A 17807-nucleotide genomic window follows, 5' to 3' on the forward strand; every position below is an offset into this window, starting at 1 on the left:
CAAGCCTTTTAAAGGATTTATCAAATATAATCCATGGGCTCTAGTACCACGAACCATAAAAATCATTTGCCCAAAACCACCATTGTGGACCTAACAATTTTGATTCTTTGACTCAGTTAAGTTTTCCATAACATTCCCCACTTTAAACTTGGCTAGGGAAATATGCATGCTCTCCTCCCCTATCAGCTCTGTTTTCTCCAAGACTTTACCAATATGAGTATGCATGCTAAACCAGGTCTTATAGTTACATGCCCATATACATTTAGTTTACAAATTTCATCTCTAGAGTAAATTTTTTTTTTCTTGTTATTAATGTTTGGCTCTTAATTTGCCATTCTCATGTCTGCACACTCTCACATTAGGTGGTCTCCTCACTAGATCTTGCCTCTCTAGCTACATCTCACCCTATTATCCATTTATTTCCTCTCAGGGGATCTTCATGTATGTGAGCCAAATCTTGATTGGGCTTCCCTATGTTAGCTTTAGCTTGAAGTTATAATGTGTTGACATTCACAACCATTGAGATCTGGAGACCATCCCGAAGGTGAGGATGTCATCAACGAAAAAACTATAGGAGATATCAACATTATGACCCAATATAGTGCCACAGAAGAGATCTGAGTACCGAGCCACTTTGATCTTTAGATTGAACACATCCATAACCAAAATAAAGAGTAAGGGCGATAGTGAGCATCCCTGCCTTAATCCCCTTCTCGGGTTGAAAAAACGGGAAGGATATCCATTAATTAGAACCGCAAAATATACCAAGGTAACACACACCATAATTTATTCAACATTGTACACCGCTAGTCCAATCTTAGTCAAATTGAGGCACAAGAATGACCAATCAACACAGTTGTATGCCTTCTGCAAATCCACCTTCATGACCAAGGCCTCCATTTTTCTCGAGTGGATGGAATGTATACATTCATGTGTTGTGCCCACAACATCATGAATCAAACAATTATGTAGGAACACCCATTGTATCAAGAGATATAGGCCAAGAGAGTAAACTTCATATATATAAGTTTTCCAAACCATAAATACGTGAATATAAAATTTTAATGGGTTTTGTTAATATTTAAATTTTTAATATTATACATAATATATTTTATTTATAAGGGTTTGATTTACTTATAATTCAATTATTTTATTTGTTTATTTAAAATTACATATTTTTTATTAAATATATGATTTATAAAATTATTATTTTATCAAATAGAATAGTATAATGGTCCAAATAAGTTAATTATGATTTATAGGTAGTAGTTTTTAAAAATTTTATTTAAATTATATAGTTTTATATTAAATAAAAGGTTCGCATTTTATTATATTGGATACGATAATGGTAATAAATGAGTTTGATCTTTAAGATTTTAGCAATTTGATAATTTATTATGATTTTTCAAATTCAATATATATGAAAAGTTGATGTTAATATTTTAGACCAATATGCTGTTTCAAATACAATGCATATGAAAAATTGATGTTAATGTTTTAGTCTGGTCTATTATTGATATATATATATAATAATTAATATATATTTTTTTTCCATATTATTAATATTTTTTTATACCTTTTATATTTAATTTTTTTTATAAATAAATAATTAAAATGAATATTTATAAAACTAAATTGAAAAAATAATATATATTTTTCACGTTTTACCTTTACACTATATTATAACTTTTACTTTAATTCTAGATTGTTTCCCAAAAAAAACTCTTATTTTTCCAGTTTAAAAGCATTTGAGTATTAATATGTACTCTTTTATTATTTCAAATTTTAATTTTAATATAAATCTATTTTTATATTAATTAATTTATCTATTATTTTTTTAATTCTAATATTTTATATTTTAATTTAAAATATTTAGTATAAGAAATAATATTATTCTCTCATTTCATTTCTTCCATCTAAATCTAACGCTATATGAATTAATTTATTTACTATTTTTTAATTAGTTTCCAATATTATATATTTAAACATTTAAGAAAAATAATAAAATTAAAACATATCTAATTTTAATGAGTTGAACAAAATATTAAAAATTAAAATTATACGGCTTATTCTTTTTAACTTAATCTATAATCTAAATTACCTTTATGAGCTATTTTGGTATCGCTAACATCATATTTAAAAATAATAATAAAATTAAAAATATATCCCACCAACATAAAGTTAAACTTTAAAAATATATTAAACTTTCACTACGTAAACTCAGTCTAAATTACTTTGTATATGAATTATTTTGGAATGGTTGACATTATTTTCCTATATATTTTGCAAGGCATAAAGCCAAATGCCTTTTATTTATTAAGGTTGGAATGTGTCACATTGTCTTATTTTGGAATGGTTGACATTATTTTCCTATATATTTTGCAAGGCATAAAGCCAAATGCCTTTTATTTATTAAGGTTGGAATGTGTCACATTGTTTTCATATATATATTATATATATTTTAAAGCATAAAACACAATACCCTTTCTTAAGATTTATTTTGACCCTTCTCAATATGGGTAAGATCATGATGTGATGATTGAGATGTACAAAGTTCAAATAGAAAAGTTTTGAAAGTCCAATTTTTTTTACCCACCTACTTATGAAAAGTAAAAATATTAAAACACTCAATGTCCATATCATGCACTCAACTCATTGAGTGTTAAGGAGTGATGTTTCATTTTCATTTCATTGTATCTCTTGATTGGTGAGAGGGAATGTCTCAATTTTTTCCCTTTCATTTTCATGTTGTTGTTAGAACAACCTCCACTAATTAACATGAGATGATTATACAATTTCTTTTCATTTTCATACTGTTATTATAACAATTTTTATTTCATTTTCATATTGTACTTAGAATAATTTCAATTAATTAATTAGAATTATGATCACTTAAGTTTATACAACCTCCTTTCATTTTCATACTGTTATTATAACAATTTCTATTTCATTTTCATATTGTAGTTAGAACAATTTCATTTTACTAATTAGTTATGATCACTTAAGTTTATAATTCAACCTAATGATAAAGATAGTTGTATTTCTATGTTTAAAATTTAATATATTTATAGGTATATCTTTTTTATGTGAACAAATTGAAAGTTATAATGAAGTGCCCACTCATAATGCATTATTATTAAGTGGCATAATATCTAAGTGATATGTATAGATAACTTATTGAATCTTTTTTATGGGTTTAAGGACAATACAGAGAGTGGATATTTTATTGATGGAGGCCGTAATAGATGAGATTTAGGTTTAGTTAGAGATACAATAAGCAAAGAATGAGTATGGTTAGGCATGGGTATCTAACATGGAAGTATACATTTTTAATAATTTTAAAAAGTTAAACGGTATGTTTGATTTTCATTAATGTTATAGAATAATATCTCCTGTTAACTAAAGTCATCGAGTCTAGTTAAAGCTATTAGTTCAAGTTATTTTTAGAAAACTATATTTAGTAACTATCAATCATGTGTGTGTCATGTGCGTGTGAGCTAATATTAGCATGTCTATTCTTAGTGGTTTTGAGTCTTTATAATCATGTAAGCTTTAAATTGAGTCAAGCAATTCACTAAGTAACAACTCATATTTGAGTGCCTTATTTTGTGGTTTCCTTCTCTGTCCATCTATCACATTGGATGTGCTAAAGAGGTTCAAGATGATGAATTGTAAACCAACACCAACTCCAATTGCAACAAGAACATAACTCATCAAAGAAAATATAGGATCCAATGTAGATCCAACTCTGTTAAAGAGATTGGTTAGTAGTGTTATGTATCTTACTACCACTAGACCATACATTATGTATGTTGTTAGTTTGATTTCCAGGTTTATGGAGTCTTCAAAAGACTCACATTGGCAAGCAGAAAAAAAAAAGAATTTTGAGATATACTACTAGAACAACAAGATATGACATATTATACTCTAGCACTAATAGTGATCTTTTAGTTGGATACACTGATAGTAACTTTGCATATAGCATGGATGACAAGAAGAGTACTTCATGATATGTTTTACATATTGGTTTAGGTGTGATTTCATGCCATTGTGACTATCTCATCAACAAAAGCAGAGTATGTAGAATCAACAACAACAACCACTTGTCAAGCAATTTAGTTATGCAAATTTTTAGATGATGCAACAACATTGTCTCTCATTTGACAAGGTTTATACACTAGCATTATTCCCAAGATTGCAACAACAACCATGTCTTGAGAAGTTTGGAACATTCTAGAGATGACATACAGTCACAAGGGGGAGCGTCATTGATCATCATCGAAATGAGCCACAAAACATTGTAGTTGTTAATGAGGTATCTAATGTAACAAAAGTAATAGGAGAAATTGTAGAAGAGCTAGCCGAAGAAGAGGAAGATATACAAGACAACGAGTCTACAATTGTTACAAAGCAATTTGTTAAAGAAATTGCAAAAGATTATGATATTGCGGAAATAACTGGAGATATTATGGAAGAGCCTACTGGAGCAGAAGAACATAAACAAAACATGGACACTACAATTTTCTCAGGTGGTACAGTAAATCTAGTCGAATAAATTGTAGAAGAGAACAATGATTTTTTACAAGATACAGTGCATGAACATGGTAAAAGGAGTGAAGCTAAGTATATAGATACACGTGTTAAGGATAAAATTGAAACCTCCTTTAAAGTAGTGACAACAGGTGAGAATAAATTATTGGTGAATGTTGAAATTGATTATGAAGTTGAGTTAGCTTTTCTTGAAAAGTGGCTTGCAAATCCTAAGTATAATAAAGGTGAAAATGGTTATGGAAAAGCTACCATAAGAAGATGAAACAACAAAGATGAAGGCATCCATCAAATCTGTTGATCGGTTGTAGTAGGGGAAGAGAAGAAAGAAAATAAAGATGTTTTTGATATTATAGGAATTAATAGAAAAGTTCAATCAGCAACAACTGAGGCACAAGTAGATGCACAAAAGAAACCAAACAAAGAAGACAAGGGCATATTGAAGGAGACAACCAAAGTAACACTAAAGCTACAAAACAAGAAAAAGATACATAGAGCATAGAGTTTGGAGCACACGTAAGAAAAAAAATTATACAACATAGAGATGAGGACAACCTACACCAACATGCATAAGTAAAACAAGTTTTTGAATTAATCTCAAGTATTATAAGCCTGGCTAAGACTTAGACCAACAAACATTAGTGGTCGAGATTAAGGGGGAGTGTTGGAGAATAATCTCTCCTTTTAATTGAAGTCATTGAGTCCATTTAAAGCTTTTAGCTTGAGTTAGTTCTAGAAAGCTAAATTTAGCAACTGTTAGTCATGTGTGTGTGAGCTAAGATTAGCATGTTTATTCTTAATGGTTTTGAGTCTTTATAATCATGTAAGCTTTAAGCAATTGAATCAAGCAATTCATTGATTAACAACTCATATTTGAGTGTCTTATTTTGTGGTTTTCTTCTCTGCCCATCTATCAATTAAAATGTTAATATTGGTTATTTAAAAATTTAGATATAAAAAAAATGGGAGCAACATAGGGATAGTTACAAAAATTTGATGGTAAAAGTTGTTGTTTTTCAAAGTTATTTGGTTCGATGTAGAAAAGAATAACTCCGCTTTTAAATGTAAAGTTGTAATAAAAGGAAATGGTCTAGTTGTTTGGGGTATACCCTAAGTTTGAAGGGGTATATTCATAATCCATTAAGAATGTTGTGGAGGGCTCTAATAAGGTGTTATTCGCTAACCCTAAACAAGGGTATTTGGATTTTAATGAAAATGTCATTAAGGCTTCTAGTGAGGAGGCATTTATTGAGCATGGCTAAGGGGGTGGGGGGCGGCGGGTATTTGGATTATAGTGATAATGAGAACCTCACAAGCACATCCAAATGAAAAAATTTTATGTTGTGAATAAGGGCCTCTTGAAGGAGACAAAGCCCTTTGCAAAGAGTAATATTACTACCAAAATGATCTAGCAAGTTTCCCCTAAATTTGAGGGCTTCCAATGAGATAAAAGGTTCTACAAGGAGTGGAAAATAATGTGTGAATATGTCATAAAAGTGGACAAGAGGCTAGTCTAATCCTTTCGAATTCCTTGATTTTACAAAGGATCTATTTTAAGCAATATAAAAAGAGAAGACACAAATATGAGCAATATACACGTTTTGTTTCTCAAGAGACTACTAAGACAACAAGGCTTACGCCATTACAAGAAATACTCATTATGAGCCCAACATGTCACATATAGGAATTGAACTTAGGTAAAGAGGATAACCACCTTTCTCTCAACCAACAAAATATTTTCCCTAAATCAAAAGTGATTTTTTTGAAAAAAAAAATGAAAAATGAAAATAGATTTAATAATAAAAAATATGTTAATATGAATTTTTTTAAATCTCTAATCATATACCATTTTAGTTTTTTAGTTTAGAAATAATTTTAAAAATATAAATAATATTATTATTAACCATTTTAGTTTTCTATGATTTGTTTAAAAAATAAAATTTATTACAATTTATTAATCACTTCAAGGAAAAATAAAGAAAGAGATTTTCTTTCCCTCTATTTTTTGAGTTTTGCATTGTTAATGTGTTTAATTATATTTGGAAAAACAAATTTTTAATCTATTAAAATATAAATAATTGGATTTTAATTTAATTATTTAAAAAAATATTATTTCCCGTAATCAAAATCAAATAAATAAAATTATATATATTTTTAATAACATTTAAAATTAATATTTCATCTTAATTTTAAAAATAATAATATAATATTTACTAAGTAACTTTTTACCAAACTAGAAAAATTCAAATACTTTATCACCTCGATACTCCACAGAATTAATTTAAAATGCAACTGTCTCCTTGAAAATATGTGGGGCCCAGAGGGGAAAGCGTAGTTCAGCAATTTGCATACATCAATGGAGTGGGTTGGTGGATCGTCCTTGTACTTATTAAATTGGTTGTACTGCCAAAGATTTGGAGGAAAATTTATAAAATAATAAAATTTTTAGAGGGTTGGTGAATCGTCCTGTACTTATTAAATTGGTTATATTGCCAAAGATTTGGATGAAAATTTACAAATTAATAAAAATTTTAGAGTTGCACAACATAATGCAAATATTTCATTTTGTAATTTTGATTATTTAAGCAAAATTGGAGCAGTGCCGCCTTTGCAGTAAAACCTGGAGCTGCCTGCGTGGACAACTCAGGTAATAAAAAATGAGTACACAGTTGAATGTGGAAAAGACGAATCTTTCAATCAGTTGATGCGAGACGCGGGGAAGCGCTAATAAAAAGGTCCAGTACACGATCTCAAAGAAGCAAGTGCGAAGAACAGTAGCGGCAAGGAATACAGTGAAGACTCGAGACTGTAGGGAGACGAGGTCTAAGGTTCGAAACATGGAAGCGGCCATGCTGAATTGCAATCCCCAGCAGCAGCACCAGGCACTTTTCATCGATCCCATTCGTTCCATTTCCTTGGGGCCGTCCACGGCTCGAATCCCACCCGCCACCGTCTTTCTCCCAAGAACCCATTTCCCCAAACAGCTTTCTCGCTTGTCAACGTCCAGATCATTTTCATCTTCATTTCTGGGAAGCCGACTACGAGAGCAGTCATCGGAGGCGGCCCGCCGCGTGAGCAGCCGAGATCTATGCTGCGCGCGGGCCGAGACCGCGGTGGACTCCAAGAGCGCGCGGGCCGAGACAGCGGTGGACTCGAAGCCGACTGTTCTTGTGGCGGAGAAGCTCGGGGAGGCGGGACTGAAGGTGCTTCGAACCTTGGCCAACGTGGACTGCTCGTACGATCTCACGCACGAGGAGCTGTGCACCAAGATCTCTCTCTGCGACGCGCTCATTGTGAGGAGCGGCACCAAGGTCACGCGCCAGGTCTTTGAATCGTCCCGCGGCCGGCTCAAGGTCGTCGGAAGGGCTGGAGTCGGCATCGACAATGTGGATCTTCATGCTGCAACTGAGTACGGTTGTTTGGTCGTCAATGCTCCCACTGCTAACACCGTGGCCGCCGCCGAGCATGGGATTGCTCTCTTGGCTGCCATGGCACGCAATGTGCCCCAGGCTGATGCTTCCATGAAACAAGGTACGTTGTTTCCCCATTAATTTTATAATTCACATCAAATTTATGACTCAATGATGTGTAAAGACCTACTTTTATAGAATTGGGCGAATAATCAAGGAGCCTTCAAAATTGGAAAGGTCTTTTAATTTTATCGTATGAAAATGTGGAAGCCGAAATTTTTATTTTAGAGAAATTTACCTGGCGTAAAATTCATATAATTTTATGGTCAGCACATAAAAATGGGAAAGATCTTTTAATTTCAGCTGAAAGAAATTTGGTAGCCCAAGAATATTTGTGGGAAACTTTTGATTTTACAGGGAAATATTCTAATTCTGTGTTATAGAAATTAAAAATGTATGCGCATCTTTTAATTCGATGTTAGAAATATTTGGAAAATATCAAAACGATAAAAAAATGCGGAAAAAATACTAAATGAGGAATATCCTATAAAAATTTGGACAGGACAAATTAATCAATCTAACCTGTAAAACTCTCCAGAAAACCTAAGCCCTAAATTCTTATCATGCCGACTTAACTTGACCTAAAGATGTAGGTCGTCAAAGTAGAGGAGATGTGACCGTTAACACTGTTGACGGCATTAAAACTACAGTATGTGTTCTAGGACTTTTAGCACCTGGATCTGGTAACTGTGCTTTGATTTCTTTACTTTAATCACAAACTCACTTCACTGTTATACTGGGCACTTGTTAAATCAAAGATAAAAGTATCCTTGTAATAAAAAGCTGTTACTTGACTATGATTTGGCTTGTTCTGCTTACAAAAGGCTCCTATTCTTCTTATGGGAATTTCTAGAGTACAGGTTAATGAAAAAAGAACCAAGTGGAATGGTTATTTTTTGGGGGATTATGTTTTAGATTTACTGATAAAAAAGGGAAATTAGTTGAAGTCAGTAGCTGCAGTTTTTCACTTACAGATTCAATGCCAAGTAGGTCCGCTGAGATATTTTGGCTTTGTCGTTCACACACTGTTGCCAGGTTTTGTCATTTTCCTATCATGATTCCGAGGTGATCAGACTGATTTTTGTCATTTGTCCATTGTGAATCTGATTTGGTTCGACAGATTAAAGACTCAGAAGTGCAAGGCCTGCATATCAGGTGCTTGGAGTTGGGTTCGTTATCTTAACCTTTGTGGTCCGGAGCATATCAGGTGCTTGGAGTTGGGCTCGTTATCTTAAACTTTGTGGTCCGGAGCATATCGGGTGCTTGGAGTTGGGTTCGTTATCGTAACCTTCGGGGTCCGGAGCAGAAGGGGAATTTTGCAAATGCTGCTGTTGTCACCTGATATTATGATGCGGCGTTCGCAGAGTCTTCATCTGATATTATGATCTAGCGTTCGTACAGTCTCGGTACAAATGAAGCCATCGTCATTTGATTTGTTTTCTAGATGATTAATTTCGAGGTCGCAAAGATTAGGGATCAAACGTAATTCCATGCTTAGGCACCACGCTTTGTGTTTTGGATTACATTATAGTTGCCCTTGTGACCTAGGGCACTCCAAGTCTAAATCATCTTCCAAAAGTATCTCAAGGAGCAACATGATTTGTGGGTTAGGGTTTGGGAGTCTTGAATCTGTGTGTGGTCGACAGGTAGGTTTGTGGACACGCAGGTGTTAGCGTTAGACACATGTTGGGTACCTGCCCCTATCCTGTGTCGAACACACACACATGAAAATTATGGATAAAATTCTGAGATACATGTTCTGTCCTGGCCAAGACAGGTTTCCAGTAGGTATGAGAAATTAGGAAATGGGCGGTCTCTCCTCGACAGTTCATTGGAGTAAGTTTGCTTGGCCGCCCTACAGGCGCTTAGTGACGCTCTTCTTCTCCCAGCAGGCGATTAATTAGTACACCCGGGAAAAGTCAAAAACGTCAACGGTGGTCAATATATTCAGCGGCGAGATAGTGAGTTAGTACTCGACCTGTTGCAAAGACAGGTGTCTCAGCTAGGTTGGAGACTCAGGACGCTTAAAAATTCAATACATGTGTACAAATATAGTTTTATTTTTTAAATATTCAAGAAATCTATATTTTATGTCCATTTTTTCAGGTTTTATTTAAATAAGTGTCCAATTTTGTGTCAAACACTGGAATCTCCGTGTCCAGTAGGACTTTGAAATCTCACTAAAACCCACTCAGAAGGGTCGTAACGAAAAATATACATTAGACCGTCTCTGCGTGTCTTGAAGTAAAGGCAAACCGTGCTGATGAGTGTACAGGTAATTGGGCTTTCTACCACTGAAAATTAGTCTCCTTGCATAATGTTTTTTACCATTGCAGTTCCATATGGAATGTTGTTCTTCCAAGGTATCATTATTGACTATATTAATTCAATGCTCTGGTACCTACAATACCATCAGTAGTAACAAACATCAGGCTTTTCTGGACATGAAGATTCGTAGATCTTTGCATACAAAACATAACGAAATTGAGTAGATGGGTGGGATTGTCTTCCATGTGCTGAGAACCATTTCTTTGTACTCTTCTTAATGGCAATGCCTAACTCTTTGGCAAGATGGATATGCCGGATTTTCCATAAATGCACCGAACTGTTTAACTGACTTTGGTCTGTCTGAATATGTAAAGATGTTGTATTGTTTGCCAGCAGAGAAAGCGATGGTGGTGAATGAAACGAAAAGAGAATATTCATATGGAAATCGGATTTAATACCATGTGTCCAGATTTGTGCATTGGTAGATTTCATGCAGGGAAGCATAGCACAGTGATGGGCCATTAGATAATCCATGGGGATGCAAAACCAGCCAAAGGGGCTCAGCATAGCACAGGCGGTCAAGTCAAAGCCCAACGAGAAATGGGGAAGCGGGTTCTATATATATAGTTTTCGATACAGTTTAACTATGATCAGTAGACGACATTCAACTCTTAAAATCATAGGGATGCCTGTATCTTCATAAAATATTTAAGGGTTCAATGGAACGCTGCTATGTTTTTCATGTTTTTGTTTTTTCAATAAACTGGTAAATATAGTGAATTCGGTAATATAATTCGTAGTAAGGTGGATTTTTTTTTTTCATTATTTAAAATGGAATTTTAAATAAATTGAATTTGGTAAATATAGTGGATTAGTTAATATGATTCTGAGTGAATTTGATTTTTTTTTCCATATTTAAAATAAATTTCTAAATATATAAATAAACTAACTTAAAAAGGCCTTAAAGAGTTTGGATTATACAAACTCCCCAGTTGAAATTTGAAATTCACACACATTCATGCGGAATTAATCAAAATTCACAAAAAATATTACTTATTTATATCTATTTGCTATTTGTTTAAATCATAACTATGTCAGGATTGACACCTTATACAGAAATTTCTCGTTTTATCAACTCAAAGATAGATTTGGAGGCTTCAAATAATTGAAATAGTTCTTTGATATTTTGGGTTATTGACAAGTTTCTGACAGATATTTCGATTTTCTCCATGGCTATTAGCCATATACCGGTACTGGATCTTTCTTTTGTTCAGACTAGGAAAACTTAAATTCTGTAATCTTCTTCATTATTGATCATCTAATGCAGTGCGAGGAAATAAATGTTAGTAAACTTGCAAACATGTCTATGAAGAATAAGGTATCAAAGTGCAGCGGTAGCTGAAGATCCTTTCCTTCTGTAATTAACAGTTTCTCAATGTGAAAGAAGCAGTCCTTTTCACGGGGAACTCGAATACACTGATAAGAAGATAAATCATCCAAACTTAGTGCTTTTATAGCATAGCCATTTAGCTAGGCTCACATATATAAGACTGCTTCTGAATCTGCATCTCTTGATAGTTTTGATATTATGTCTAAATCTGACTTTCAGTTTCGTATTTCCTCTGTTTTGGTATGATTTTATAATGGGTACTCATAGTAGGAATTGTTTATGACTGGATCTTGTTCGTGGTACAGGAAAATGGCAACGCAATAAGTATGTGGGTGTGTCACTGGTGGGAAAGACACTTGCAGTCATGGGTTTTGGAAAGGTTGGATCAGAAGTTGCTCGGCGTGCAAAGGGGCTGGGGATGCATGTTATTGCACATGACCCATATGCTGCTGCTGATCGAGCACGTGCTGTAGGTGTGGATCTAGTATCATTTGATGGGGCCATATCTGCTGCCGATTTCATTTCTCTCCATATGCCGCTGACTCCCGCTACAGATAAGGTTTTCAATGATGAAAGTTTTCGTAAGATGAAGAAAGGAGTCCGCATTATCAATGTCGCTAGAGGTGGCGTAATAGACGATGAAGCTTTAGTGCGAGCTCTTGACAGTGGCATTGTTGCTCAGGTATGCATTTTTTTAGTTTTGCCTGCCTCATGCCCAAAAGCCTGAATTTCTGCAAGCTTTACAGTTAAAGTTTCCACTTTCCAAAAATGCCAAATTCAAGCATTTTAGGGGTTACATCTATAGAAGGGATTGATTCACTCATTCTATTTATCTCTTTATATATACACAAAGACGCACAAGATTTCAATATCCCGGGACTGTTAAGTCGTATGAGTGTTATTGATCAAGATTTGGATCTGCTATATAGAATTAAATCTGTTTCTGATGTCCAACAAGAGAACGAAAACATTCCTAGAGGCATTAACAAATCAAAATGTAACCTAAATGAATTTTGGCATGACACCATATTACTAATCAAATTTCTAAAATTTGACAAGCTCACTTACCAGTGTTGCTCAGAAGGGAAATTTATTTTTGCCAATGCATATATCAGGAGACATGTGAAAAAAATAAAGTAAACTATTAGACTTGTTTCACATGTTCTTGAAATGCTGGGTGTCCAAGTTCCTATGGGTGCTTACAAACCTGGCATTGTTTTTAATAAAAAACAGGCAGCACTTGATGTATTTACAAAAGAACCTCCAGTAGACAACAAATTAGTCCAGCACGAGAAGGTCATTGTGACACCTCATCTGGGGGCAAGCACAATAGAAGCACAGGTATACCTCCCTTTGTGATAAAATTTATAAGGAGGAAAGTTTTAGGATTCTTATTCATATTTCCATGACACTTACTATTATAAGCCGGCTTACTGTCCGTTTCACACAAAATAGTACTCATCAAAATCATTTTTTCTGCAGGAAGGTGTAGCAATAGAAATAGCCGAGGCTGTTGCTGGAGCCCTGATGGGTGAGCTCTCTTCAACAGCTGTCAATGCTCCCATGGTCTCTGCTGAGGTAAATTCCAGTGAACTCTAATTTCAGTTTTTAAAGTAATTTGTACTTAATTCATTTGAATTGTTGTGTTCAGTGCTGAAAATTGTTTGGTTGGCCCAAGGAAATATTTCACGTTTTAAACCATCTTATCAGTCTTAAACTGTATAAACATCGGTTCTTGTTTCAGCGTCTCTCTTGACATTTTGTTTTCACTCTAATCAGTCCTCTCCGGGAGGACTTTTGTTTCTCCGGTGTGGATTGCATATGTCATGTTTATACATAATGTCTGTTTGATAAAATCATATGATTGTTTTGTGTTAGGTTCTCTCTGAACTTGCCCCCTATGTAAGTTTGGCGGAAAGCTTGGGAAGGCTTGCTGTGCAGTTAGTGTCAGGAGTTCGTGGTGTGAAATCAGTGAAGGTGATCTATGCCTCTGCTAGAGCTGCCGATGATTTGGATACAAGGTTGCTTCGTGCTATGATTACTAAAGGGATTATTGAACCTATATCTGATACATTTGTGAACCTAGTCAATGCTGATTTTATTGCAAAGCAAAGAGGCTTCAGAATAATCGAGGAAAAAGTACCACATGATGGCTCGCCTCAAGAACCATTGGAGTCAATCCAGGTACAGCTGGCACATGTAGAGTCAAAATTTGCCAGTGCTCTCTCAGAAGGGGGGGATATCATAGTTGAAGGGAAGGTTAAGGACGGTATTCCACATCTAACTAAGGTTGGGGCCTATAGTGTGGATGTTAGTCTCGAGGGAAGTCTTATTCTTTGCAGGCAAGTTGATCAACCTGGCATGATTGGAAAAGTGGGAAGCATTCTAGGATCACAAAATGTTAATGTAAACTTTATGAGTGTTGGCAGAACTGCTCCTAGGAGGAGGGCTATCATGGCAATAGGGGTAGATGACGAACCGACAAAGGAAACACTACAGAGGATTGGTGAAGTTCCAGCCATTGAAGAATTTGTATATCTGAAATTCTAAGCCGAGTATATCTTAGCAGATAAGAGTCAAGTTGACAACAGGCTCGTTATGTTAATTTCAGTTACATAGTAGGAAGGCAAAATATATCAGGGCACAACTAGAGCATAATTTTGCGGTTGCCAAGTAATTCAGTCGGAGAAAAGCCCAATTTTATCCTTCAAGCCAATCTATTTATTGTGAAAATGAAGTCACAATGCTACCCACTCCGTGGAAAGAGATAGGGTATGGTGGTTCTCGGGGCAATTTTCTTATGCAGATTCACTGTTGTTTCCAGTTCTGAATAAATTGAAGTCAATAATAAAAGCACTCCGAAAACCCTGGATCTCTATTTTTCTCTGGCAGAGTTCATTTTTTCATGTGTAACATTGCCTAGCAAATACGCATTTTCATGATTCGGCTACCATATAATATCCAGAATAGTAATCTGATGCCATAAACATGGACAAACAGTCTCCGAACCTGTAATTTTCATATTTAAGGTCGAAGTGTTGTTTTGAGTTTGGTTTTTCAGCTATGCTTGTGTGTTTTTAATAATGGTTTATCTGCTTTGCCACATTTATCAGCTCCCTTGGCTTGGCCGTGTTTGATAGTATATACTTCAGGTTGCCATGTTGAGCTAGCAGTGGATTGCTACTGCTCTGGTTACATTTTTGTCGTTTTCTTTTTAACATGGATTGGAGAACACCTAAAGCTCTGTGGTACACTCTACTGGATGTCATACGGCTGTAAACTGTATAGCCCTAATTTTTTTGCTCTTTCTTCAGAAGTAACATCAAATATAATTTTTTTGAACATATGGATGCCAGAGATTCCCTGACTCCACTCCGAGATGGCTCAGAAAGGTTGAAGAGTCAGAGTCGACTCGGAAATAAAATAAATATACAACATTTTAGGGAAAAGGGTTTTTAGTAATATGAAAGTTTACACTATCATACGATCCATTCTTTTTTTAAAGTAGATGGTCCATTTACAAATAACTGTAAATTCTAAACGGTTATAAGCCTGTCGCTTCTCTGAATTATGGAAAAAAAAGAAAGAAAGAGTAAAATGAGTGCTATTTTCTGTCCTTTATAGCCAGATGACCGAGCCTGGCTCGCCAGGAAGACTTCTAGCAGTCTTGGTCAACTTTCCAGTATGACTCAGGCCGAGTGACTTCGAAAAGAGCTAGATGACATTGTTGATTCCAGCCTCGAGGAGCGAGGTTCAAAGGATTTTGGTGATCCACTTTATTAGTGTTTACCCAAGCATCGAGAAGCCACGTTCAAAGGATTTCGGTGATCCACTTTATTATAGTTTACTGAAGCCGCGAGAAGGCAGGTTCAAAGGTTTTTAGTGGAAGCATTTTTATAAATGGCTGATGAATTTCGATAGTAATCAAAATATTTATAATGGTGGGGAGAATTTGTAACACCACGGCATCAAAATATTTATATTGTGGTAGGTTAATTAGTTGGAGGAATTGTCTGGAAAGTTATGGAAATTTTGGTCATATTTAAAGAAAATTTGGCAAAGATTTTTGTAAATCCAAGTTATAGTTGTTAAACTTCAAAATTTTAGGTGTCCTAGATGTTTTTGATGGTGCTGAATCTATTTCCACCATCAAAAACATTGTTCAAAGATTGGCTTTACAAGATTTTTTGAATTTTTTTTGCCCGGATTTTGGCCACTTTGACCGTCCACTAAAAATTTGTAACGTCAAGATATCAAAATATTTATAATGTTGTGAGACTGTAATGACAGTACCAGAGTGGAGGAAAGAAAGAAAATCCATGTGGAAACTTTTGTTTTCATCCATTTTTTTTTTTTTTTAATTATTATTTGTTTAAAGAATACAAATTTTGGAAACAAGCCATAATAAAAAAATATTTTATTACACTTTTAATATATATTAGTGTATTTCAACTTTTATATATAATATAAATGTTTTATAAAATATAATACTTTAATATTTTATAAAATATATATTTGAGATTATGTGTATTAATTTTATAAATATGTATTTGACATTATGTACGTTAATGTTTATATATCAAATATATATTTGACAGCATGTATGTTAATGTTTATAAATATGTATTTGGCATTATATATGTTAATGTTTATATATAAAATATCAATATTTATATATTTGATTTTAATTTAAATAATTTTAAGTTTATGAATATTAAATGTTTATAAAATATTATATTGAATTGGATAAACACACTAATAAAGAAATTATTAATCTAAATCTATACTATTTTATAAAATATATTAACTATGTGTAAATTGATATTTATTTATTTATATATGAAATGTCAAAATTTATAGATCTGATTTCAATTTAAATAATTCTAAATCTAATAAATATTAAATGTTTTATAAATTACCAAATTAAAATATCATAAATTAAATGTTCCATAAATTACCAAATTAAAATATCATAAATTAAATGTTCCATAAATTACCAAATTAAAATATCATAAATTAATGAAACAGATTTCAATTTAAATCTATATAATCGGGTTCATTACTTTTAAATATTCCATAAATTGCCAAATTGAAATATCATAAATTAATGAAACACAAACTATCAACCTAAATCTACATAATCTGGTTCATTACCTTTAATGTTTCAGATAATCTTTAACATGCCCCTATAATAACATTGGCAGTGGTCTAACTAGCTGGAGGAATTGCCCGGAAAGTCATGGAAATTATGGTCATATTTAGAGAAAATCTGGCAAGAATTTTTGGAAATCCAAGTTTTAGTTGTTAAACTTCAAAATTTTAGGTGTTTTAAACGTTTTTGATGGTGTTGAATCTATTTCCACTATCAAAAACACGATTCAAACAGTCTCCATAATTTTTTGAATTTTTTTTGCTCCGATTCCGACCACTTTTGGCTTTTCGGGCAATTCCTTCACCTAGTTAGACCACTCCATAACATTGCTTCTCCATAAATCATTGGGTAATATCATTCAAAAAAATAGCCATTTTTTATTTTTTCCAAGTAAATGTTCTTTAAAAACAAAATTTCCAAATTGAAATATTTTATTAAATTAAAAATTTAATATATTAATATTATAATTATAAAAATTATAAATTAATATGTTTTATTAATTTATTAAATAGCAATTATATTTAATATTGAAAGTTTACAAATTAACATATTTAGTGATTGGTTAAATTAAAAAATTAACCAATTAAATTATTAATTTTTTTAATAAATTAATTATTTTCATAAATTTATGAACTAAAAAATTATCAAATATTAACATTTTAAAATAATTATTAAATAATTAAACAATTAAGTTTTATCACGTTCCGAAAAATTAGTCAAAAGCTAGTTTACTTATTAATGACTTGATAAAAGCTAGCTTACTTATTAAGCGCGTGATAGGCAAGGTCACCCATTTTGCCATCTTTTAAGAGAAGACTGATCCAATTATAGTTTTCCATAAATATATATGGCAAAAGAAATATAAACATATATTTATTTAAATATTTAATATAATATAATAGTTTTAAAATATATATGGAAGATTTTTTTCACGCATACAAAGTGTTTGTTTTTGAGTTTAGAAATGCTCTCCATCCCA

General features: G+C 33.1%; 1 protein-coding gene across 1 annotated transcript; it reads left to right on the forward strand.

Annotated features, from left to right (window-relative positions):
- Window positions 1-7250: 7250 nt before the first annotated feature.
- LOC149146650 (D-3-phosphoglycerate dehydrogenase 1, chloroplastic-like) lies at window positions 7251-14723 on the forward strand. Its single transcript, XM_089450886.1, has 5 exons — window positions 7251-8079; window positions 11982-12358; window positions 12910-13017; window positions 13159-13254; window positions 13555-14723. Exons 1-5 carry the CDS (start codon window positions 7386-7388, stop codon window positions 14224-14226), a joined length of 1947 nt encoding a protein of 648 aa, XP_089307012.1. The 5' UTR covers window positions 7251-7385; the 3' UTR covers window positions 14227-14723.
- Window positions 14724-17807: the final 3084 nt, after the last annotated feature.

Source organism: Pinus tabuliformis, chromosome X (assembly GCF_031772625.1).
Source record: "Pinus tabuliformis cultivar Carrire ecotype Pingquan chromosome X, CPIR1, whole genome shotgun sequence".
Taxonomy (NCBI): domain Eukaryota; kingdom Viridiplantae; phylum Streptophyta; class Pinopsida; order Pinales; family Pinaceae; genus Pinus; species Pinus tabuliformis.